Raw genomic sequence first — 27,468 nt, 5'->3', positions numbered from 1 at the left:
CATAACAAGACCAACTCAAAATAAAAAATAAAAAGGACCAGGGATGTAGCTCAGTGGTTATGCATGCCTGGCTTCAATCCCCAGAATGCACACACACATGCTCACACACACAATATATGTATACATATACACCCACACTGTATGTATCTCTATATATACATATGCATACATGCACATGCACATATATATGTATACATACTGCTTGAAGGGTGTAGAGAATCTTATGTACTATTATTATCACCTTTCTGTAACTCTGAAATTATATTAAAATAGTTTTTAAAAGTTATAACTCATGGGTATAGTGACATGGTTGTTTAACTTATATAACCCATTAAGCTACACATTTATTTTTGTTTTCTGTCTTCATTTGATATTTTAAGAAATGGCTTAAAATTAAAATGAAAAACTAATTATATTATTGGTTCTAAGCATTCTTATTACTAACAATTCAAAGTCAACAATTCTTCATCTGATCTGATTCCCCTAACAGTGTGACTTCATTTCTTGTCACTCTCCTCTATTCTGATCTATCTGATGCTGCTTAAACTCACATAGCTCTCCCTCTTCCCCTCCCTCCTTCTAACTTTTCCTAATTGGTCCAGCAAACCCCTGAGGCTTCTAAACTCTTCATTCAGTTGGAATATTCTTCCCCAGATAAACATCTGGCCTGTGCCTTTATCACTTCTCAAATATCACTTCAGAGAAATTTTCCCTAATCACCTTATCTAAAATGGCCTCATCTCTGCTCATATTCCAACATAGTTCATTCCACTGTCTGATGTGTTTTGTATGTGTATTTTCATTTAATACAATGTAAATATTACGAAAGCAAGGAACTTGTTAAGTTTTATTTACTATCTCTGCATTGATATATGTGTTTGTGTGTATACATGCAAAAGGGAAATTGAAAACCAGACTCCAAAATACAGTTAAAATACTGCACCAAAGAAAAGAGCCTCATTACTGAAAATGGGTTTGAAAGATCAGATAAAAATGGTTGATGGGTAAGTGAGGAAATGTTGATGTTCCTTCCATGACTCACACTGAGATCTTTATTTTCTCCTGAGGACACAGACCTATATTCCAAGAGTCTACAACACAAAGAAACATCTCCTCCCCCTAACCAAAAAGGTTGTTACCAGCCCTGACTGCTTCCCTTGCTTCCCATACCTGTATATTGCCTTTGTGTTTCCTCCTTTAGAAACATCCAGGGCTCTTTGCCTTGCTCCAACAAGTCAACCACATCTGGCTTAGAAGTGGAATGCCCTGCTCACAAGAAAGGAAATGTCACATGGAATAAAAATAAAAACAAAGTCACAGAAACCTTTGAGCTTTAGTTAAATTTGCAATGAACAAAAGATTAAGCATTACTGGTAAAGCCTTCAGATAAAAGAGGGGTGCAATGATTTAAGAAATAAGGCAGGTGTGGTGAGACCTTATTTTAATTTAAACTCACACAGGTTCTCTCTTTTGTTCTTCAGACAGGGTCCTGTTTCCCGCTGCCCCCGCCGCAGGCTGCCCTGGGCTCAGAAAACCCTCTCGCCTTAGCCTCCCAAATAGCTGGGAATATAGGTGGCATGCACCACTGTGCCCAGCCAGGCTTTAGCTTTGGTGCTTGTGTTCTCTCTCATTCTCTGTCTTGCTTTTTTTTTTTTGGGGGGGGGGGTACTGGGGATTGAACCTATGGGTGCTTAACCACTGAGCTACATCCCAGTCCTTTTCATTTTTTGAGACAGGGCCTTGCTAGGCTGCTGAGGCTAGCTTCGATCTTGCAATCTTCCTGCCTCAGCCTCCCAAGTTGCTGGGTTACAGGTTTGGTTTACACCACCATGCCCCATCAGCCTTTGTCTCTTAAAAGAAAGTTCGACAATGTAAAAGTCTCTGGAGTCAGAGAACTGGGGCACAAATTCTTCTTCTTAAACTTACCAAATCTTAAGATTTTGGCCAGGTTGCTTCAACTCACTATCACACAGTGTTGGCAAGAATGGGGTATACTACTACTACTATAATGTAGTTGTTTTATGACTGAATCATTTTATGCATTTTTTTCAGAACAGTGCTTAGGACATAATAAACACAACTGTAGTAATTATAACTGTTTTATTTCTGTAAAAGGAAAAGAAGCAGTATCCAGATTGACTTATAAAGTCTTCATTCAGTAGTTAAGTGCAACTTTCAATAAATCTTACAAATTGGTTACAGGGAATGAAATGTGGGCTCTTTAGTTTTTTGTTTTAGGATTTTTGTTTTTGTTTTTGTTTTTAAGGGGGCCAGGAGACAGGGTCTCACTAAGTTGCTTAGGGCCTTGCCAAGTTGCTGAGGCTGGCCTTGAAATTGCAATCCTCCTGCCTCAGCCTCCCAAGTCACTGGGATTACAGGTGTGCAACACCCTACCTGGCCTGGATTCTTCAGTTTTAATGAATATTGTTCATTCTATCCTACTGTGTAAGTCAGAGGCTCTTTTCACATAAAGAAAAATCAGGAATGTGCATCTAACTGTTGTCCCTACAGGAGGACCAGAGGATGAAAGAGAACATCTATAGGAATTTTTGGAATAAACATGGGAAACCATGGTTATTAATTAAATAAATATGCAGAATTTTAACCTGGTTCCTTGGATATTAAAGAAGGGAGGCTATTGTAAGGGTTGGAGGAAGATGTGAATATCTCTAAAGGATGGGGGAAAAGACAGTGCCTAATTGCAGAGCCATTGTCACTCTGGCAGAACTTAGGAAGATTTGAAAATCACTGTGTTGAAAGGTTAACATTTCACAGTTCACATTTTAATTTACTTGAAGCAAATAAACTTACCTAGTGAGACCAGGTTCCTATAGTTCTCCAACATCACATCCCTGTACAAGTCCCTCTGAATAGGGTCCAGGTACTCCCACTCCTGCCGAGAGAAGTCTATGGCCACATCCCCGAATGTCACTAATTCCTGAAACTGCAAACCCATGTATTATGAAACTTTAAAAATATTTTCATGAAGTAGATGAGAAAAATACAGGAAAGCTATGATATAGTCACGAGGTCAGTAACTGGTAGCAGACCAAAGCAGAGTGTCTACACATTCTTGAAGAATTCTATTGCTGCAGTCAAATCTTTCTTTGTATTAGGGGTTACCACAACAATGTAGGTTTGCCGAGCAGTGGATAAATAAAATTCAAGTTTCTGTATTCAATAAAGTATTAGACATCACAGTTTGCTAGTGGCCTGATGCATAAATTAACAATAAATGTAAATTTCTAAGTTATTTTACCTTTAACAGCATAAAAAAAAAACCCAAAGAGGTATGTCCTTCCCAATTTTAATACAAAAATCTCCATATTTAAAAAATGTTTTGCAAAAAAATCTAGATACTTCCCAAGTCTCAAGTTCATCATTATGTCAAAGTATATCATGGCAATTTTCTTTGTTTTGATAAATTTTGTGTTGGCTGTGTAATGATCTGTTTTATTATGGATATCAGATTTAATCCATCCTTTACATTCTTTTTTTTTTTTTTGTGGAGCTGGGGATTGAGCCCAGGGCCTTGTGCATGCTACTTCTATATACTTGATTGGAAAAAACTTACAAAGGCCTCTTGGAAATCAGGAGAGGAAATCCACAGTTATTCCTTAGGATCGATCATGTTCTCACTCACTGTCATCCTCCATCACTCACTTAACACTTGCCTGTTCCGAGTATATAATGATATAGGATGACTCATAATCAAATAAATGTCACCCAAATTCAACAGAACACATTCAGTCACAAAATAAATATATCTTTCACTCAGTAATTCCTTGGCAAAATTTGTGAATGTCCAACCATTCTAAAATTCTCAAATGACTTGAGATCTCAACAGAGTAAGACTGAGACCAACTGCCTTGAAAACTGAGATATGTGCATTATTTCAGTCTACCTGTTATACTCAAAGAGGGTCAACATTTCTAATTCACCAAACTAGGGACCTATAACGGAATCTCAAATATTCACCTGCTGGAATTTCACTCCTTTACTGTTCTATCATAACCTTTGATTGAAGAATAAGCACATAATATTATTGAGTAAACTGGACAATTGGTACACAAACACTGGATAGCAAGCACTTGGAGGAAGGAAACTGTTATTTGCTCTCACAATTCACTGCATTAGGAGAAACTGGAGAGCAGATAAATGAACGAGGAAGGCCTTTTTATTTATTTATTTATTTTATACAACCGAGTAGGATTTATTCATATGGGAAGAAAAGAGACAGTTCTTGCAAGACAAGAGGGGCTGCAACAGGTTGCCACTTGAGTGTGCTAGTCTAAGGGTTTATGTAGACTTGGTTCAGTGTTATTGGTCCAAATCCGTGCTAATCAGGGTTTGGAAAAGTACCAATGTTATTGGTACAAATTTATGCTAATTAGGGTTTGGAAAAGTACTGACACTGTTGGTTACCTCTGCAACCCCATTCGGGTCTGTGCCACTTCCATTTTCCCACTGATCAGGAGGAAGTGGGAGGTTGAGTTCCTGGGAATGGGCTGGGCTGCCTGGGAATTCGGCATCCTGGCTTGCCTTGGCTCTGTCTCACTGAGCTCAGGCCTGTGCTGGCAGAGAGGGCCTCATGCGGCCATGGCTCCTGCTTGCTGCCCATACTTCAGCCTGCCTGGGCCTCCACTCTGCTTCTCCACTGCCACTTCTCTTCAGGAATTAGTGGGCTGGCACTGCAGTTCAGCTGGGGGAGCCATGTCACTACCACTTTCTCTTGTTTTGTGAGGGAGGCCTTCTTAAGTTGGGAGCTTTAGGTTGATGAAAAGAATCTACCTTACCTAAAATAATATTGCAAGAACACAGAAATAATCAACTTACACAGGTCATGTTTTATAAATGTAAGACCTGATCAGTCCTCTTTAGGGTTCCACTACTAGAAAAATTCAAACTCCAAAGTGTCCAGAGCTGAGAGAAAAAAGAAAGTTTTAGTATTTCATTATGACATAGTTTAGTAAGATATTTCTGCTCTTCCATTTCTCCTTCCAAAATGAGCATCCTACAGCTCTACAAATAATTTAGGAAAAAACAAAATGATGGATCTAAGCTCTTCCCTAAACCCCACTGACACCAAGATAGTTGCAGAGTAAGTCACCTTAGCACTGAAGCCAGATCCAGACACAATAGCAGAAGGTTTCCTGGACAAGTCCCCATCTTGGGGGCTGATCTAGACCCCAGTCTTTCCATGAGTAGATCCACTTGCTTTTAATCCCATCCTCTAAGCTAAAAGAGGCCCACATTACCCAAACTAACACCTCTTAAGACATCAGGATCAGCTGAAGTTGGTCACATATGGAAGACAACACAACCCAGAAGAAATTGCTTGGGCCTGGTTCTGTACTGAGTCCAATCCAGCTGGCTAGTTAATTACGGAACACACGTGTAATATAATACAAAGTGGTCATTAAATGCAAGTAGGGAAATATATTTAAGGATGTGAAAAATATTTGGATATACTGTCAACAGAAATTAACATTAAAAATAGAATGTACATTACAATTTGATAACTAAAAGATAGACAGGGGATATAGTTCAGCGATGGAGCACTTGCCTAGCAAGCAAGAGGCCCTGGGTTTGATTCCCAGCACAGAGGAAGAGGAAGAAGATGATGATGACAAAGATGACGACAGCAATGACAACAATGACAGCAAGGTTACAGGACAGCAATATAATCAAAAAGCAATCTGTTCTGTCATGTTACAGAGTTAAATGTTACCATTACTTTTCTTTTAGTTGTAACCTTGATTTTTTTGTCTTAAAGTATACTTCATAACTATAATATTGTCACACTCTCATTTGAAAGCCTACATGTGTAGGTACATTCACGTGTACGCACACACACACACACACATACACACACGTGCATATGCACAAATGTGTTAAAAAGCGTGTCCATTTTGCTAGTTAACCATGATGTCCTCCAGACAGCTGCTAAACCAACTTATTCCACTACCCTCTCTTTGTATTTAACATTGCTTTAAAAAATATAGCTGAGAGCTTATATAATAAATTCCACTTACCTCCACAGAAATCCCATGGGCTTAGTCAAACTTGTTCATACCTTACAATGATGACTAGAATACAACCAATCCCACCTTTCCATGAATTCCTAAAGTATGTCACACCCAATACTGAATACATATTCCTATTCATAGTTTATGTCCCTTGTTGGATTGTTAGCATTTTCAAAGTAGCAGTATTTTTAGTCACTGAATCACCCCAATTACAAATATCACAAGATTATACATATTGCAGGTACATACGATGTCTGATTAGTGACACTATACTCCACTTGAAGGAATTTATCATAAGGAAATAAAAATTTAGAGATACATAAATTGTACACAGGAGAATATGTTTAGAAAGATTCCAATTCTATTTATGTATGTACTAGGATTGAACCCGGGCACTTTACGTATGTGTGTGTGTGTGTGTGTGTGTGTGTGTGTGTGTATTCATATATATGTTCACATACACTGGGTTACATCCCCAGTCCTTTATATTTTTTATTATAAGACAGGGTCTCCCTATGTTGCTGAGGGTCTTGTAAAGTTGGTGAGACTCCTGTCTCACCCTCCCAAGTTGCTGAGGTTATAGGTGTGCACCACCCCACCCAACTTAGGAAGTTTTCAATAAAACACTGGAAACATGTCTAATGCCAGGTAACATGTTCAACAACTTTGTACTATGACACACTATGCTATTATCAATAATTATATTGGTCTGCACCAAGAAATGAAGAAGATACTTATGATGAATTACTAAGTGAGGCAGGCATGTTTTAAATTAGTAACATTCAAGAGGTGGTTTCTTGGGGTAACTAATACAGATTTGTCCGTCTTTTAAGTCACAATTCATAAAGCTTTGCTATTTAATAACATGTCAGTGTCTTAAAGCGTCATTGGTGATTCACCTAGCACATAAGAAATTCTGAAAATGAAGAAAAAACAATTACAAAATATTCTAAAAAACAAGTGCTTAATATAAATTTTTATTGTTGTTGTTGTTGTTTAGGGGAAGTACTGAGGATTGAACCCAGGGCCTTGTGCAATGAGCTATATCCCTTGCCTTTTTAAAAGAATTCTTTTTAGATATACACGACACAGAGTGTATTTCAACATATTATACATACATGGAGTATAACTTCCCATTCTTGTTGTTGTACACGATGTGGATTTACACTGGTCGTGTAATCATATGTGAACACAGGAAAGCTATGTCTGATTCATTCTACTCTCTTTCCTATTCCCATCTTCCTCCCCTCCCTTCACTCCCCTTTGCCTAATCCAATGAACTTCTATTCTTCCCTCCCCACCCTTATTGTGAGTTAGAACGCATGAGAGAGAAAATTTAGCCTTTGGTTTTTGGGGGGTTGGCTTATTTCACTTAGCAGGATAGTCTCCAGTTCCACCCATTTATGGGCAAATAGCATAGTTTTATTCTGCTTTATGGCTGAGTAATATTCCATTGTGTATATGTGCCACATTTTCTTTATCCATTTATCTGTTGAAAGGCACCTAGGCTGGTTCCATAGCTTAGCTATTGTGAATTGAGTGGCTATAAACACTGATGTGGCTGCATCACTGTAGTATACTGATTTTAAGTTCTTTGGGTATATACTGAGGAGTGGAATAACTGAATCAAATGGTGGTTCCATTCCAAGTTTTTTGTTTGTTTGTTTGTTTTTTGGTACTGGGGCTTGAACTCAGGCAATCAACCACTAAGCCACATTCCCCAGCCCTATTTTGTATTTTATTTAGAGACAGGGTCTCAGTGAATTACTTAGCACCTCACCATTGCTGAGGTTGGCTTTGAACTCATGATCCTCCTACCTCAGCCTCTGGAGCCACTGGGATTTATAGGCATGTACCACTGCACCTGGCCCATTCCAAGTTTTATGAGGAATCTCCATAGTGCTTTCCAGAGTGGCTTCACCAATTTGCAGACACACCAGCAATGTAGGAGTGTACCTTTTTCCCCACATCCTCGCCAACATTTATTGTTACTTGTATTCAGTCAGCCTTTCTGACTGGAGTGAGATGAAATCTCAGTGTAGTTTTAATTTGCATTTCTCTGATTGCTAGAATGTTGAACATTTTTTCACATATTTGTTGATTGATTATATTTCTTCTTCTGTGAAGTGCCTGTTGAGTTCCTTTTCTCATTTACTGATTGGGTTATTTGTTTTTCTGGTGCTAAGGTTTTTGAGTTCTTTATATATCTGAGGTACAGGTGGCAAAGATTTTCTTCCATTCTGTAGGATCTCTGTTCACATTCTTGATTGTTTCCTTTGCTGTGAAGAAGCCTTTTAGTTTGATACCATCCCATTTATTTATTTTTAATATATATTTTTTAGTTGTAGATGGACATAATACCTTTATTTTCTTTATTCATTTTTATGTGGTGCTGAGGATCAAACCCCAGGGCCTCATGCATGCCAAACAAGTGCTTCTACCACTGAGCCACAACCCCAGCCCCCAGCCCATTTATTGATTCTTGATTTTACTTTCTGGCACATTAGGAGTTTTATTGAGGAAGTCAGTTCCTAAAACGTCAAAATGGAGAACTGGGCCTACGTTTTCTTCTAGTAGGCACAGGGTCTCTGGTCTAATTCCTAGGTCCTTGATCCACTTTTGAGTTTTGTGCAGGGTGAGACATAGGTGTTTAATTTTATTTTGCTACATATGGATTTCCAGTTTTCCACCATTTGTTGAAGAGGTTATCTGCTGAGAGCCATGACAGATGGGAGAGCAGTTACTGAGATTGGGGGTCTCTGATGCCCTCATGGCTGTGGCATGCCTGATTTCCGGGAATGTTTCTGTGCAAGGGCACAGGATGCCTAGCTGCTGTAGCAATGCCCTGCATGAGGAGGCTCTGTGCAAGAGCCCTCTTGTTTCTAACCTTGATCTCAGGCACACAAGCTCCCGGGAAGAAAGGAATTCTTCTGCTAGACAACCACAATGTTTTACCAGCTCTAATTCTCCGGTTCCTGTTTGCCTTATAGCAACTTTTAACAAAGGACTTTCTTTAGAGTAAACACAAAGCTCCTGACATTGCACTCTGCAACTATGGACTGTTACTGCGGAAAAGCTACATAGGTGTCCTAGTTTCTGTAACTTTCCTGAATACAAAGAAAAATGGTTGCATAGTCTTTAACCTGATAATGAGACATATAAAGATTGCTGGCGTAACTCTTTAGACTTGCATCTCTATTAGACAGCAAGCTCCACCTGATCCCAGCCTAATCTTCAAGATTTGTGCCTGTCAATCTTTATTTTCCAACCCTCCTTTACCCCCTGCCAGATCCCAGAGTTTGCTCACTGGTCGTGACAGCTATCTTTTCCCCAATGTATGTTTATGGCACCTTTGTCTAGTATGAGATAAAAGTATTTATGTGGGTTTTTTTCTGTGTTTCCTATTCTGTACCATTGGTCTTCATGTTTGCTTTGGTGCCAAAACCATGCTGATTTTGTTACTATAGCTCTGTAGTATAATTTAAGTTCTGGTATTGTAATGCCTCCTGCTTCACTTTTCTTGCTAAGGATTGCTTTGGCTATTCTGGGTCTCTTAATTTCCAAATGAATTTCATGACTGCTTTTTCTATTTCCATGACGATTGTCATTGGAATTTTAATATGAATCACATTAAATCTGTACAGTGCTCTTGGTCATACAGTCATTTTGACAATATTAATTCTGTGTATCCAAGAACATGGAAGATCTTTCCATTTTCTAAGGTCTCCCTCAGTTTCTTTCTTTAGTGTTCTGTAGTTTTCATTGTAGAGGTCTTTCATCTCTTTTGTTAGACTGATTCCCAAATATTGTTTTTTTGAGGCTATTGTGAATTGGATAGTTTTCCTAATTTCTCTTTCAGTTGATTCATCACTGATGTATAGGAACACAATTGATTTATGATTGTTAATTTTCTATCCTGCCACTCAGCTGAATTCATTTGAGTTCTGGAAGTTTTCTGGTGGAGTTTTTTGGGTCTTTTAAATATAGAATCATGTCGTCATCATCAAATAGGGATAGTTTGAGTTTTTCTTTTCTTATTCCTTTAATTTCTTATATCCCTTTAATTTCTTCTAATTGCTCTGGCTAGAGATTCAAGGACTATGTTGACTAGAAGTGGTGAAAGAGGGCATCCTGGTCTTATTCCAGTTTTTAGAAGGAATGCTTTCATTTTTTCTACTTTTAGAAGATGTTGGCTTTGGGTTTAACATATATAGCTTTTACAATGTTGAGGTGTATTCCAAGCCCTTTATATTTTTTATTTTGAAACAGGGAGTCACTAAGTGACGAAGGTTGACCTCAAATTTACAATCTTCCCACTTCAGCTTCCCATGCAGCTGGGATTAGAGGTGCGTGCCACCATATCCATCCTTAGCTATTACTATTTGAGATGAAAAACTTTACAAATCCCTCAATTTACTACTTTAAAACAAAACTGATTCTACTAATTTCACTTTTTCATACATTAAAAATTCTCATGCCAAAAAAACCTCTAGATAATTTTCTCAGCTTGTAATAACTGTCAATTGCCTCCAAGGATAATTTTTTTAACTTGCAAATAAGCATCAATTGCCTTCATATTTCTGTTACTACTGAGTCCTGAAGTGCCCAGAATCACCACATAACAGTTAATGTTAGTCGCGCATTCCTCACAGTCCAAGCTCTGCTGTCATGGAATTGACATTCTGTCCTCATGACACCCCTATGAAGTAGGTGCTACCATAATATACATCTGAGAGCTGTAGAACACAGAGCCTGGGTGCTAGCCAAGCTCATATATACAGGAAGTAATGGAGCTGAGATTCTAACCAAACTGGATATCCAGGGCCCATTCTCTTCAACATCACACCACACTGCCTGTCACAGTCCAAATGATGAGGTCCCTGAATACCTAAGGAAACCACAACAACATCTGATCAGAAATAGAACTACTTCTTAGAAATAACCTAAACATATTCCTTCCCTTACTGATACAGACCTTTATACTCAATTATAGCACCAATTCTAAAAGTTCCATAAAGCTGATGACATTATCATTTATTAATTCTTTGGCTTCTAGATAAAGAATATCTAAAATATCTGGTAGGTGATTCCACATACAGCCATTTTGCCTTCCCTACTCACCATCTAAAATACAGCTCAAATGCCTGATCAGAAAGATCTGCCAATCAAATATGCAACTATTACCTGGAGAGGAGAAAGAAAATAGCTCCTGTGGAGGAAGATTTATCTCAATGTCCTCTGTTAGTACCTGGGGAAGGAAGGCTTAAGGTAGCCTCTTCAGGCAAAGAAAATCAAGTATTCTCATGTCCAAATAGAAATTTGGAGATCAAAAAGGAAACAAATCCACCTGAATCTTGTTTTTAAGGCATCAACAATATTGCTTTACCTTTATTAGTTTTGTAATGTAACAATTCTTTCCTCCTTTTTGGATTCCCTTTTGGAGGATGGCAAAGACAGAGGAAAAGTTGAGTCATGAGCTCACATACAAAACCAGGAAATATGACAGTGGCAGAAATGCACACATGAGTTCACAGGAGGTACCTGGAGTCAGAGCTGTGGGAATGGTGTGGTTCCACCATGTATTTTGCCAAAAGGGTCCTAAGGGAAAGGTTTGTTTTATATGACACGATAATGGTGGAAATGTGTCGTTGTATATTTGTCCAGATCTATAGAATGTACACCTCTAAGAGTGACACTGGGTATTAATTATGAATTTGGGGTGATAATGATGTCAGTGTTGGTTCATTGATTGCAACGAACACACCATTCTGGGTGCAAGATGTTGACAGTCGGGGAGGCTCTGTGTTCATGTGTGTGTGAACATGCGGCATGCAGGAACTGTCTTTTCGATTCCACTTTAAATCTAAAATTGCTCTTAGAAAAAAAAAAGAGAGAGACTTTAAAAGGGAAATAAAAGGCTGGGGATATAGCTCAGTGGTAGAGTGTTTGGCCAGCATGTGCAAGGTCCTGGGTTCAATTTCTAGCACTAAAATAATAATAATAATAATAATAATAATAATGGAAAAAACTTCAGTTATGTTCCATATTAAAATTATTTCTCCAGCTCATTTTGGCTTATTGTGTCTCAAGTATATGTTTTCCAGCTTCCAAAAAACACTTATTTATGATTATATCCATTTAGGCAACAAAATTTTAAAACTTTGTATAATACCCAATGTCTTTTACCTGTAATATTATACACAAATTTTGGTATTTTATATTAAGCTTATTTCTATCATCTAATTTCATATTTCCCTGAATTTCCTTTTTGTTGCTCTTAGCTTTCCATTACCTGGCTCAAGTTTTCTCCTGCTAGTTTTAATGTTATATATTCTAATATATTTTCAGCAAGTAGTTTAGCATGTTCTCAGTATCCTGTTATCTAAAGAATTAGTTAAGAGCTACTAAATATATATATTTCCTTTTATCTTTCCTATGTGCTTTTTTTGTAGACAGTAAACAATATTCTTACTCCTACATTTCTCACAATATCCTCTTGGATTCGTTTTCTGTTTGTTGAGTATTTCCTCTAAGATGATTTATAAATTGAATTTCTATAAGTAAACGAAAAAAGCCTGAAGTAATTTTAATTTGCCTTCATATCAAAAAACAATTTGACTAGCTACAGAATTCTAGATCTCATGGTTTTTTTTCTATATGTACCTATTTTAATTCATTGTATTTTTTCACATATAATAGTTGTTGAGGAATCTGAGATAGATAGATCTGATTCTTCTTTGTAAGTGGATTTACAGTCTTCTCCTTTTTAGAATTCTTCTAGGGTGTGATGTTTTCATGTTTTCAATTTTTATGATGTATTTAGATACATTTTTATTTATTTGGCATTCCATGTCTGTTCATTTTTTTCTAGAACTCATAATCTGGATGCAACAGCTACCCTGTTACTGATACACACTTTCCTAATGTGACTTAAGTTTTTAATTAAGTCAAGGCAAATTTTTATCATTTTCTTGAATATTTATTAATCTTGATTTCTTTTTCTCCTAATTTTGGAGTTACTATTTTCTACATATTTGTGCTGTTTTCCCCCTCCATTTCTATGCATTCTCTTTTCTAATTTCAGTCTTTTTCTTCTTTGCTGTGCCTTATGTGAAAGTCCCTCAACTATATATTTCAGCCACCAAGTCATCTTTGGTTGTTTGCTTCTTGCTGTTATGACATATTTTATATCCCTAATATATATCAACTTAAATATTTAATTATTTCTTATTCCTGATGTAACTCAGTAATTGCTTCCCTTTTCTAAGTATATTGATTATGTCTATTTTAAATTATTACTATATACACACACAACACACACACACATATATATACATATATGTATATATATAAATAATTCTGCTTCAATTGTGTTACATGTAGATGATCCGTAAGGGTATTATGCTATGTGAAAAAAACCAGTAACAAAATGACAAATACTGTATGATTTTACTTATATAAGATAGAATAGTTAACATCACAGAGGCAGAAAGTAGAATGGTGACTTCTCACAACTGGAGAGAGAGGAGTGTGGGGAGTTATTGTCTAATGAGTAGAGATTCAGTTTTAAAAGGTGAAGAGTTTAAAGGATGAATGATATGGTGGTCTTGCATGACATTATGAATGTATTTAATGCTAATGGACTGTACTCTTAAAATGGTCAAGGTGGTAATTTATATGTATCTTACCAAAATAAAAAATAACAATAGCTGAGGACCAGGGCTCAGGCCTGTAACCCCAGCGATTTGGGAGGCTGAGGCAGGAGGATCACAAGTTCAAAATCAGCCTCAACAACTTAACAAGACACTGAGAAACTTAATAAGACTCCATCTCAATGTTTAAAATTAAAAAGGGATGGAGGGGCTAGAGTTGTGGCTCAGTGGTGGAGTGCTTGCCTGGCATGTGTGAGGCCCTGGGTTCAAATCTCAGCACCACATATAAATAAATAAAATAAAAAATCCATTGACAACTAAAAAATATTTAAAAACAAAAAAATTATTAAAAAAAAAAAAGGATGGGAATATAGCTTAGTGGTAAAAGTGCCCCTGGGTTTAATCCCCAATACAAAAAACAAAAAACAAAACAAAACAAAAAAACCTAAAACACACACAAAAAAAAACAAAAATTTTAAAACAAAACAGTTTCAGAAATATCTAAGAAATGATTAGAAATAAAACAATACATATTTACATAACCCATTAAGAAAGCATTCAGAGATAACAGTTAAAATTCAAAACACTAAAAATAAGGGTGGTAAAGATATAGAGTCACTGGAACATGTGGATAGTACTGGTGGGAATGTAAATAATTAAAATAATTTTTAATTTTGTTTTATTTATTTTATGTTGGTACTGGGAATTGAACCCAGGGGAGCTTTAGGACTGAGTTACATCCATGGTCCTTTTTTAAATTTTGAGACAGGGTCACTAAATAGACAAGGATCACTAAAAATATGCAAAATGTATAGCAAAAAAAGCAAGTTAAAGTAAAAATTTTAAATATTTAATTCAAAAGAAGACAAAAAAGAAGAACCAGAGGAACAAAAACCAGATGGTAAAAAAAAAAAAAAAAAAAAAATTGGGTTGGGTAGTAAACACCCATAATCCCAAATACTCAGAAGGTCGAGGCCAGAGGATTGAAAGTTCAAGGCTAGCCTTGGCAACTTAGCAAAACTCTATCTCAAAATAAAAAAATTAAAATGATGGGGGATGTAGCTCAGTGGCAGAGCACCCCTGGGTTCAATTCTCAACAACTGCCTCCCACAAAAAAAAAAAAAAAAAAAAATTACAGAAAATGTAAATATACTGAACACTTGAACTGAAGGCAGAAGTTGTCACAGATAGACGGTATGAATAAAACTAAGTAATGCCATCAATCTTCTGTCGTTACCTTAAATGTTATCACAAGAAGTTCTTTCTACAATTGTTTTTTAAAGGAACAGTTTCCTTTTTTTAAATCTTTGTAAAAATTTTTAGTAGTTGATGGACCCTTATTTAATTTATTTATTTATATGTGGTGCCAAGAATTGAACCCAGTGCCTCACACATGCCAGGCAAGCACTCTACCACTGACTGAGTCAGAACCCCAGCCCTCTAAAATTTCTTTTATTGATGCATTATACATAATAGTGGGATTCACTGTACCATATGTATACATTCACATAACATAATTTGATCAACCTCATTGCTCTAAAATAATTTTTAATGGCTACATAGTTGGAACTTCCTGTTTTGATAGAATTAATAATTTGTGATAGATTTAAATATGTTAGCTTCTGATAACATTTCTCAGTTCTTATTTTTTGTCAGCTTACATTTATGATTTTATTGACTTTCATTGCCATTATAAATCTCTCACTGAACACTTTCCTAGTTGCTAAGTTAGAAGATAATAATATGGAATGATCCAGAATTATATCAAAGTTATTCAATGTCAATAAATCCTAATCAGCAATAAAATAACCATGACATTCATCATTCAGGGATCCTTACCAAGAAACATGATATATATGTGATGACTATGTATATGTATATAATTGTCACAGAATCATTATATGTATATAAACAGATCTGGGGCCAGAACCCCATGTATTCTAAGCACATGCTCGACCACTGAGCTACACTCCTAGCCCCATGTTTCCTATATTTGTATGTCCTAAATTCTACTGCTATGCCATTCTAAAAGCCTCACAAAGCACTAGATCTTGACTTACATTAAGACTGGGACCATTCATTACCAGGTTTTATCACATGCACCTAGAATAACTCATATATGCAGAGAATTTTGAAGTCTTCCCCTATCTGGTCAAATGGGAGCCTCATTTCCAATTCAGAAGTTCAAATATTTTCTTTATGGAACTTGACTCCTTTGTTCTATCACTGACCTTAAAATATGACTTGGTACATAAGAGATAATGAATACTCTTGTCAAATATGTAAACACTGGTTAGAGAAGAGTGAGTTACAAGGCATCCCTAGGTTATTTGGGACCACTGTTCACTGGTAAAGGAGGAACAGGAAAACTGATAATAAATGGGGTTCTTACAGGTAGGACTTTTCAAAATAATTAATGAAAAGATTTTATATTGCCTATTTAATTGAGAAGGAAACACCAACTTACCCATGCCATGGTTTCACATTTGTAAAAACTAGTAAGTTCTCCTTGAAGTTCCTCTGTGGACGAATAGCATCCAGAGCTGTGAACAGAAAAGGACAACAAGAAAATAGACACAGTTTAGTGTTACCACCTAACAAACTGTTTTTTGCTGTTCCATTCCATTTTGAATATTTCTACATACCATAAACACAATTTGAAAGGATTAGAAGGGTTTTAGATCAATCCAAATTCTTCCCTAATCCCCAGGAAAACTAGTAGGCATTTTCTAGAGTTCTTCCTTTGGTAGAAGCTGCTTTATGCCTGAGATTGGGCTGAACAGATCCTCTTCCTTTTGTTCACACTTTGCATCCAAACCACTTCTTATTCTATGGCCTTGACTTCAGTTGAGGTTGAACAAGATATGCAGAATAGAAGGGACACAAAATTATTTAGGCAGTGTTCAGCATTCTACTTCTGGAAGAACTGCTTAAATATGTTATAAAATATTCATTTAAGAAGTGTTGGGGCTGGGGATATAGCTCAGTTGATAGAGTACTTGCCTCGCAAGCACAAGGCCCTGGGTTCAAATCCCCAGCACCCCCCCCCCAAAAAAAAAAAAAAAAAAGAAGTGTTAAGTAGAGAAAATATTAAGAACAAGGAAAATGTTCCAGAATTACTGTCAGTGGGAAAATGAGGTTATAAAACTATATGTACAAATAATACTATTTGTAACATCTATGTGTATCTCAATATTGAAAGACTGACAGATATCAGACTGAAAAGCTCTAGAAAGTTATACACTCATACATTGAAGGTACTAATCTTTTTGTCTTGATTCTTTTTTTTTTTTTTTTTTGTCTGCTTATGCAGTGTCCATGCCTTAACTTAAAATATATATGTAGGGCTGGGGTTGTGGCTCAGTGGTAGAGCACTTGCCTGACATGTGTGAGGCACTGGGTTTGATTCTCAGCACCACATAGTTCAGTTGGTAGAATGCTTGCCTAGCATGCACGAGGTCCTGGTCAATCCCCAGCACCACCAAAAAAAAAAATAATAATAATCAAAAAATAAATAAATAAACTAAAGGTCCATTGACAACTAAAAAAATTTTTAAAAATAAAACATATATGTAGGTGAATATTTATGAGTTAAGTGGAAGCTGCTCCAAGAAAGTGGTAAGTTCATTTATTTATTTAGTTTTTGATACCAGGGATTGAACCCAGGGATGCTTAACCACTGAGCCACATCCCTAGCACTCTCCCCAGCTTTTTTTTTGGGGGGATGGGGTGTCACTAAGTCCTTAGGGCCTCTCTAAGGAAAGTTCATTTCTTAAAACAACCTGCACTTGGTCTTGAGGAATAACATAAAATTTTGATTGTTTTACTTAGTGGTTTTCATTTTCTTCAGTACCCAACATCCCCTGAAATTTCTATGTATGCTCATACATGTTGGACTAGATTAAAAAGATGGATGAGGAGCCAGGCACCGTGGCACCTGGCAGGAGAATCCTGAGTTCAAAGCCGGTTTCAGCAATTTAGTGAGGCCCTAAGCAACTCAATGAGACCCTGTCTCTAAATAAAATACAAAAAAAGGGATGAGGATATGGTTCAGTGGTTAAGCCTCCCTGAGTTCAATACCAGGTACCAAAAAAAAAAAAAAAAAAAAAGATAGATGAGGGCTAGAGTTGTGGCTCAGTGGTAGAGGTACTTGATCCTAAGCACCACATAAAAGAATAAAAAACAAAGTAAAGTTTTATATATATATATATCAAGTCCCTGAATGTAGACTAAAACATACTACTGCTGATCTCACTGCTGCACAATTTTGCACTTTTAAAAATAGAACTATTTCCTACCCTGCAATTCACATCCTCCAGATAGCTGAAGTTATTCTACTAGCTTTGATTAGAATCTAACATTATTAGAATAAAAAAAAGTAATACAGGAGTTAGCATGTGATCCAGCAATTCCAACCCAGGTATTACATGAGAGAATAAAAAGCATATGTCCAGACATAACCTTGTACATAAATGTTCTTATCATTACATCAAAAAGTGGGAGGACCCAAACATGGTATATGCATGCAAGGGAGTATAACACAACCATAAAGATAAAAGAAATTTTGATACAGCCTACAACATGGATGAACCTTGGAGACATTATGCTAACTGAAATAAGGTAGTTGCAAAATGAGGCAAATAGAAGTACAGCAAGATTCGATTCCTTTTCTACTGATACTTAGTCAAATTTATAGAAATAGAAAGCAGAATGTTGGTTGTCAGAGAGGTTGGGTTGGAAGGGAATAGAGAATGTGTTTAAATGGGCACGGAGTTTGAGCTGCAAAAGATGAAAAATTTCTCCAGATGAGTGGTGATGATGATTGTATAAAACAATGAGTTTACTTAAGACCATGGAACAGTACACTCAAAAATGATTTAAATGGGGCTGCAGTTGTAGCTCAGTGGTAGAGTGCTTCCCTAGCATACTCCTGAACACACACACACACACACACACACACACACAAAGAACAAAAAAAATTAAAATGATAAATTTTACCACAACAAAAGTAATAAACTATTGATACATTGACAACATTACTCTAAGTGAAAGAAGCAATAGATAAATGATACATGTTGTATAATTTTATTTGTATTAAATATTGAGAAAAAGCAAATCTACAGATTAGTGGTTCACAGAGTATGGGGCAGGGGGAGGGATTAGAGAGTGATGTCTAACAAGTACTTGACTTCTCTGTGGGGTGATGTAAATGTTCTGTAATTAGAAAGTACTGCTGATTGTAAAACCTTGTGAATAAACAAATAAAAAAAAAACACTGAATTGTATACTTCAGGGAAGTGAACATTATGGTAATGAATTATCTCAATAAAAAAAGTAAGGTATGGGGCTAGGGACACAGTTCAGAGATAGACACCTATCTAGCACGTGTGAGGTTCTGAGTTCCATCACATTAAAACACACGTGCACGCGCGTACACACACACACACACACACACACACAGTAAGGTATACATTTATAACTTAAATTCCCTACCATCACAGTGCTTTCATATTAGGTCAAATAATATAATTTGATAATTTGATCACAACCTGACAGTGAAAGTTACAGTCAGAACGATATCCCTACTTAGAAAATTTGGACCATATTACCTGAATCTCTGTAAGTGCTTTAATGTATTTATTCCCATTCAGGTGTTACCTTACTTGCTAGAAGCAAAAAAGGGAAACTACATCATTTTATTCTTTTTATCACTCCAAATACTAAGATTGTATGGCTGGCAGTTAGTAAAAGTTTTATTATATTAATTCAAATTCTACTTTAGGAATTTATTTTAAGGTAATAGTATAGAAATTTTTAAACTTTGCTTTTTCAGATTGAATCAAAGAATGTATGAAAAGCAAAAGTACAAAATAATTGGGTATGGTTTATCCCCTACTTCAATAAACAATTAAAATGTTATTGGGTAAAAAATATTTAAATTTAAAAAAATGTGATTTGGATTCAATCCTAACAAAACAACCTTATTAAATGGGAATGATATATATTTTAATTTTTGAGTACTATTACTATTTATAAATTTGACTATTCCTTAACATTATATACTATATATTTTCCTTCATACATCTAATGCTGTAGAAACATAAAATTACTAGTTGTATAATATTTAATCACATGGGTTTATCATTAATCATTTCCATAATCCTAAACACAAATTTTGCACATAATCACAACAAGAAAATTGTTGTCCTTGGTTCTAGATCACAAGAGTCTAAACCTTTTTGTTTTGTTTTGTTTTGTTTTGGGGGGCAGTTATCCAGGTTGGAACCCAAGGGCCCTTAACCACTGAGCTTTATATGTGTGTGTGTGCATGTGTATGTGTGTATGTAAGTACGAATGTGTATATACATATATTATATATATATATATATATCTTTATTTTATTTATTTATTTATATGTGGTGCTGAGGATTGAACCTAGTGCCTCGCGCGTGCTAGGCAAGCAGCTCTACCACTGAGCCACAATCCCAGGCCCCCTTTTTAAATTTTTTTATTTTGAGACATAGTCTCACTAAGTTGCTTACGGCCTTGCTAAAAGGCTGAGGCTGGCTTTGAATTTGTGGTTCTCCTGCCTCAGCCTCCCAAGTCTCTGGGATTACGGACCTGCCCCATCAACAATCTCTTTTAGTTCTGCTTACAACAACAAAACAAACAAAACTGAAAACAAAACAAAACAAAACAAAAAACAAAACAAAACAAAACAAAACACATGGAAGGATTTGAATGATATGCCAAGTGAGAATGTTAACGAAATTTATCTCAGTGGCACCCAATATCCACTGGGGGGGGGGGGCGGAGGAAGGAGTAGATCAAGATTAATATACTTCCTACACATTTCAGAAGGAAACATACGCTAAAACCAATAATTTTAAGAAAACAAAAAACTAGTTTAAACGTCGATTTTTGGATGTGAAACAATTCTTTACTCCTCATCAGTGTCCTTTTGGGGAATGATAGGGCCGGGGAGGGAGAAGGGAGTCATGAGTTATCCGGCTTTTTAGGGGCATAGAATGACTTAGTTAAACCCTCTCCAGGTCCACACCTGCGCACCCATGTAACAGACCAAAGGCAGCAGGGAGGCTGGAAGCTCTGGGAAAGCTGAGGTTCTGAGACACGTGGCTAACTACCCTCAGAGATCCCAAAGGACGCCCAGGCTTCCCCAATCCAACGGCAAGTCAACGCCTCATTGCTGGAAAACTTCACGGAGGCGTCAGTACCCGATCTCCCTCTTTGAGACATTTCTGTCACACCCAGATAAGTATGAGAGGGGGCGAAGGAGGCAGAGGAGAACCTCCCGCGGGTCACGGTCGTACGTAGAGCCCATCTACTGACGCACACGGACAGGACATGCCCCTCACGTCCCCGTGACGCGAGCGCAGCCACTCACCTGTCGGGGCCTCACTGCCCCGACGGTGGCACGTCCCATCTCTCGCCCAGGCACAGTTTCTCTCACAGACACAGCTGGCCTACCACACATTCCGCATCTGACACAGACACAACCATGCCCCTCTGCAGTTCAAGCAACCGAGGGCCTGAGGTTCCGGCAAAAACCGGCCGACCACATTACGGACTTCCACCCTTTAAGGGCTTCCTCTGCCACCCCGGCCGGTTCAGGTCGGGCTCCAACTTAATCCGGTTGCTCAGGCCCCTGCCCGAGAGCACTCTTCGCCTAAATAATATCCTAAGATGAATTAGACTCACCTTGCGAAGCACAAGAACCACGCAAAATCGGAAGGGAAGCCATAGATTGAGCGTACCCATTGCCCGCTGGGAAATGTAGTTCAAGCCCGCACAACTCAGGCCGCGGTGGCTTGTGGGAAAAGTAGGCCTTCGACGCCTGCTCTTAAGGACCGCTGTGCTCCCGCTCCCTGAGATTTTTCTTCTCTCCATTAGCAATGCGTAGATGCAGAGACGTGTTGCTCTGCCCCAGGCGTTTGAGAAAAGCATGTGTCCGATGTGTCCTAGGAGGTCCAGAAGAGGCCAATGGACCCAGGAGACTGAGAAACGGAAACTGGAATTTTGGCTGCCCGGAGCCTCAGGCCTGTGTGCCAAGAACCTGCTCCATAGGGTCATTGGTATGATCGTGAAGGCGAGTGCCCTGGACTGAATTTTAGCTCCTGAGGGCGGGGATTCTGTCCCTTGATGTATCTCCAACCTTGCTATAGGTATTTTTAATAAATAACTTGAAAAAAAAAAATGACAAATAACAGATACATATTATCTATTTATTCGGTACAATATATTTTGATATTTATATTGTGATTAGATCAAACTGATTAAATCCATCACCTCACATTCTTATCCCTTTTTGGTGGTGAAAACTCCTTGCTCTGGCAGAGCTAAGAATTGACAGTGTGTACACTTAGATGTATGTTACCAGGTCACAGATGATAAATATGTTAACATTATTTCCCCTCCTTTCATACATTTTATTGCCTATTAAATCTAATTAATCAATTTTTAAATTTACCAACAAATTATCTAATTTTGCTTTTTATGCTAACCCCAGAAATCAGAAGGGAAAAAACAATTTGGAATACAAATTAAAAAGCAGGAAGGGAAAATATTCTGAAAAATGTTTTGCAATACCATTTCTGAAAATGGAGATGCTGAAGTATACATTACAGACTTTGACCAAACTGTCCCATGGAAGTATTTGTTCAGGAAATAGTCCTCTGGTTTCATTCATCATACCCTACTGCACTCAAAGGAACAGGTTTGCAGTCTAAGAGAATCCACTGGGTGAGGAGCAGTGAATGGGCAGCGCAGCTTTAGGGAGGCAGCAGGCACTCTAGTCTTCCTACAACTCCTGAGCTTGGAAACGCATTTAGTGTCCTCTGCATTTTTGAACTGGGTTGGGAATGCTAAGAAGGACTGGGAAGACACCTGACCCTGAGAAAGAAAGAAAGCGATGGAGATGACATTCATTTTCTGAGAGGCCAGCATCTAGCATCTACTTGGCCAGAACCAGAACCCTTGGCAGATAGGGAGGGTAGCAAAGAGTTCCCACCTGGCTGGGCATGGTGGTGCACATCTGTAATCCCAACAACTTGGGAGGAGGATCACAAGTTTAAAGACAGCCTGGACAAGCCAGATCTGGTCTCAAGGATGAAAAGTGCTGGGGGTGTAGCTCAGTGGTAAAGTGCCCTGGATTTAATCTCCAGTATTACAAAGTAAATAAGTAAAATTTCTGGGTGAAAATTTAAAGAGACGTAGGATTTTGCGTAGCTTCAAAGTATCACTCCCAAAGCACTTACTTAATTGTGGGGGTGGGGAGCAGAGGTGTCCTTTCCAATGTATTTAATATTTTCCCCTGGAAAAAAACAATATCTTTATGATGAAGAAATCTGAAGGTTGCCCACTTAAACAATTTGGTCAACATTATCCATGAGAAGACACATCATCATGGGTCTTCTGATATGATGCACAGAGAAGGGTGCATCATTGTCATCTTTTTCTTCTTTGTCACCACCCACCCTCATTGGTACTGGGGATGGAACCCAGGGCTTTGCAAGTGTCAGGCTCTTTCACTGAGCTACATCCCTATCCCCTTTTATTTTATATTAGTTTAGAGTTTCCCTAAATTATCCAGGATGCCTTTGAACTTTTTTTTTACATGAAAGAGGTAGAAAAAGACATGTTTTTTATTATAATGTTCAAGGTAGTCAAGATTTTTTTTTTTTGCGGTGCTGGGGATTAAACACAGGGCCTTGTGCTTGAGAGGCAAGCACCCTACAACTGAGCTATATCCCCAGCCCAAGGTAGTCAAGATTTTAACAAATATCTTTATCCTCACAACCCTGTGAAGTCATTGTTTTATAATAAATATTTCAAATGTCCTTGAACTTTTTGATCCTTAACCTCCTGAGTAGCTGGGATTACAAAGTGTATGTGATTTCTTGTAGCCTATTCCCTTGCCCCAAAGGGGAGGCTGTCTATTTAGAAATAGAAAGTTCTGCTTATGAGGAAATAAAGGATCGTGCTGAAGGTACTCTAGAATTAAAACCCAGTTCCTTAACCAGGGAAACAATTATAGGAAGGACACATGGTGTGATACTCTGGACAGGGAAGGCAAACAGCTGCTCCCTCATCAACAAGAGTAGAAATTAAGTCCACAGATCTGTACAAGGAATGAAGGAATGATTTCAGAAAGCAAATTCTAAATTATTTGTAGGTAAATATCCTTACTCAGAAAGACCAAGTTGCTGTATTTCTTTAACATCAGACTTCATTATAAATTCTTCTGGTCAGATAAACTCATATTTATCACCGAGAAAATGATTCAATATCAAGGTGTCAAGAGATTTGGTGTCAGGTGAGGACCCATTTCCTGTTCATAGAAGGAGACTTCTTACTGTGTGCTCACATGGTAACAAGTTTTGGATTGCTACAATGACTGTGTGCTAGCAGAATTTATTATCTAAGAGCCAGGGATGCTAAGCATTCTGTAATGCCAGGACAGTTTCACCCAACAAATAATTGGCCCACTTTAAAATGGTTCCTACTATGAAACATATCAGCTGATGTCATATTTTTCCTTATCAAGACAAATTACTTTGCTAATTATTTTATATTATGATGGAAAGTGGACTGCAAAAACTCTTGGCACAAAGACTGTCCAAAAGCCTGCCCTTGGAGACTTCACCAAACTTTGGCATGGCTTTCTAGTATTTTAAGGTTGTCTATGATAACTCCATTCCCCACCCCTTAAAATGCTTGCCTGAGAAAGCTCAAAATTCTATGAGAATTTACTGTTTGCTCTATGAGAATTTACTGTTTGCTTCAGCCAAAATGTGAAGATTGGTTGACAGGTCCTTGAGAAAATTAGAAAGTTTGCAGTCATAGGCCAGACTCAGTGGTGCACTCCTGTAAACTACTTGGGAAGTGGAGACAAGAGGATCACAAATTTGAGGCCAGCTTCAGCAGGTTAGACCTTGTTCACAAAATAAAAAATAAAAAGTGCTGGGGATGTAGCCCAGAGGTAGAGCACCCCAGGGTTCAATCCCCTATACCTGGGGGAAAAGAGTGATCAGGGTGTATTTAATGGCCTAGGATACACATGACCTTCCCACTGCCGTCTTCAGTTCCCCACATTTGTATGCCTCTGCTTTGGGAACCAGTGGTTGTGATTCCCACACTCCCAGAGCCTGAGGCTCCCACATCTGGTCCTCAGATCAGAGAGTGGCCCAGTTCCTGAGCAGAGCTTGTGGGCTGTGAAGGTCTCTAGGAAATACAGTCCAGAGCTGGAAGAGTAACAGAATAAACTACCAGAGCAAAGAACTCCAGCCCACCCCCGAACTGTCTCAAGTTTCAGGGGACCACAGCCCAGGTTCTGCGAAACGTTGCTGGGAATGTTAAGACTGCCCGACATACCCATGCTTCTCTTCAGCTGAGCGTGCCTACTCAGAGAGCAACAAGCCCCTCTGGACCTGTGTGCCCCGCAAAATTCATAATTGGAAACCTCATCACCAATGTGATGGTTTTGGGAGGTGATTAGATGGGATTAATGCCCTTATGAAAGAGCTTTCCCCCTTCTACCATGTGAGCACACAGTAAGAAGTCTCCTTCTATGAACAGGAAATGGGTCCTCACCTGACACCAAATCTCTTGACACCTTGATATTGAACTTCTCAGTCTCCCTAACTGTTGGAAATAAATTTCTGTTCTTTACTGTCCATTGGTATTTTTTCAGTGCCTAAAAGGACTAAAATATGAACCTATATAGCACCTAACCAGTATTGGCTGAAACTTTTGCATGTTTCTGAGAGTTATTTTGGTTTAAGTTTATGGTTTCCAGAGGTGTAGGACTCAAAATTAGCAGGTAGATCAAAGTCCTCTTTCTCTGTATTTGCATGAGGCAGATGCAGATGAATCCACAGAAAAACCTCTTTATAGACAATGGCATGACAAGACTACTGTCTCTATTGGAGTAGAGGGCATGGGATATGGTATGAATTTCTGGGGTGAGGTTAGGATTGGCAGAGAGGTTAATATGGGAGCAGGTGTGGGGCAAGGGAAATTCTTAAAATCATTGACCCACGGAGTCAAAGTAATCACTACTAGTGATTAAACCTGAGCCACAGCTCTGGCCTTGGGCTAGAATATTATTTTATTTTTTATTTAGTTTTGTAGTGCTTGGAATAGAACCCAGGGCTACTAGGCAAGTGCTCCACCATTGAGGTACATCACAGACCCTGGGTAGAATTTTAGAGCTGGAAGAGATCCCATGTCACAAAGGGGAGACATCTGAGAGTCACCAGGAATAGGAATTCTCTTGTGTGGATCTTTGGAAGGGAGCTCTGGGGGTGGGGTGGTGGCGGGAATCACACTTAGAAGCTCACCAGGTCCCAAGTAAGAATCTGAGACCTCTGAGAAGTTGCAGCCCCAGGTAGCTTCCACCTGGACTTTCCTTTCTCTTACAAAGGTGAGTTGAAGACATGAGTCTCCTTCCCCTTTCACCTGTGTACACAGGCAGGCGTGGAGAGCAGATCTTAGTTTGAGACACAACTGGTTTCTCCTGATTCCAGTCTCCTTCTCCAGTTGTGTTTCACCATAACTGCCCGAAGGAGCAGGGAAGCATGGCTATTATGGATTTAAAAACCATGTTCAAGGTATGGTGGAATTTATTTCTTCCATTAACTACTTTCTTGCTTGTTTTATCTGAAGTGTACTTTGCGATAGTAACCAAGTCTGGTTTGAGATTTGTCAGCATGATTTTGTTTTATTCCATAAATCTGCGTGGACTCCAAAAGGCAATATTCTTTGATTTGTTCATTGAGTCATCTACATTGGTGCTTGAGAGAGGCTCAGAGCAAGAGAATATTGTCTTGTCTCTCAAGGCACCCATGTAATATTGGATTTCCCTCCTGACTATCCCACTGATCCATTCCTTCAGCCCCAGCTGCTATTCCCCCTTTTCTCCATTTGTCATTGACATTTATACAGACTTCTCCACCTTTGGAAGTTAGGTTCAGCCAATGTACTGGTCCAGATTTCCAGTAGCAATATCAGTCTAACAAGTGCTGATTCCTTAATCCATTCCCATTCATACAGTATAGAGTTACATTAAGTACAGAGCTGGTGGGCGGTCTCAACCACTAGGCACCATCCTTGCATTCACTGGCATCCCCAATTTTGCCAGATGGTCTGGAAGGACAATCCATCCTATCAGGATCTTAGAAATTCTGGCATAAAGGTTTAAAGGTAAAGTTACATGCTCCATCTGTGTGTGGAGCCTTTCCCAAGGGAGTAAGTCCTATCTTATTCCTCAGTTTCTGATATCATATCATCAAAGCAATGTATTGTTACACTTGGCACCTGAAGCAAGTGTGTTTTTCCTAATCGAATTATAACAGTAAGCTGGTGTTCAAATAACCCTGCCACAACACAGTCAATGTCAATTGGATTCTTCTCCACTTGAATGCAAACTAAGGTTGACTCTTTCCCAAGATCAAGATCAAGAGATCTCCTTTCTCATCCTGAAATACTCTTCTTTCAGGTGTTCTCCAGGATGGTGATATTTCAGCTCACATTACATGTCACCATCTCTACACCATCCTATGCCATCAGTGACTGTCACTGGAATTATTTCCATTATTACATCACTGTATTATTGTCCGTGCTGCCACCAGTATGTCAGTTCCAGGAGGGTAGGAATTTCTGTCTGTCTGTTGTTGGGGAGTTTAGTTTTCCCTTTGTCTTTTCTGTTTCCAACCATCGTTGGCTGTTTCTTACAAATCTTCTCTTAAAAAAGAAAAAGCCAGGACTGG

General features: G+C 38.1%; 1 protein-coding gene across 7 annotated transcripts in view; it reads right to left on the bottom strand.

Annotated features, from left to right (window-relative positions):
* Window positions 1-21,573, bottom strand: part of Znf573 (zinc finger protein 573) — a 35,066-nt gene extending 13,493 nt beyond the window's left edge. Inside the window, exons 1-5 of one of the 7 annotated variants that reach the window (XM_047529274.1) lie at window positions 21,401-21,573; window positions 16,327-16,522; window positions 16,149-16,224; window positions 2,812-2,944; window positions 1,171-1,266 (exon numbers count right to left, since the gene is read on the bottom strand). In XM_047529274.1, the coding sequence (XP_047385230.1) occupies window positions 1,171-1,266; window positions 2,812-2,944; window positions 16,149-16,157 (238 nt within the window). In that variant the 5' untranslated portion in view covers window positions 16,158-16,224; window positions 16,327-16,522; window positions 21,401-21,573. Of the gene's footprint in view, window positions 1-1,170; window positions 1,267-2,811; window positions 2,945-16,148; window positions 16,225-16,326; window positions 16,523-21,086; window positions 21,369-21,400 lie in introns of those variants that run through there. The other 6 variants (XM_047529273.1, XM_047529275.1, XM_047529277.1 and 3 more) reach the window with 6 other exon arrangements.
* Window positions 21,574-27,468: the final 5,895 nt, after the last annotated feature.

This window comes from Sciurus carolinensis, chromosome 16 (assembly GCF_902686445.1).
Source record: "Sciurus carolinensis chromosome 16, mSciCar1.2, whole genome shotgun sequence".
Lineage (NCBI taxonomy): Eukaryota > Metazoa > Chordata > Mammalia > Rodentia > Sciuridae > Sciurus > Sciurus carolinensis.
The sequence above is the reverse complement of the archived record's forward strand: the minus strand, read 5'-3'. Positions and strand labels throughout refer to the sequence as shown.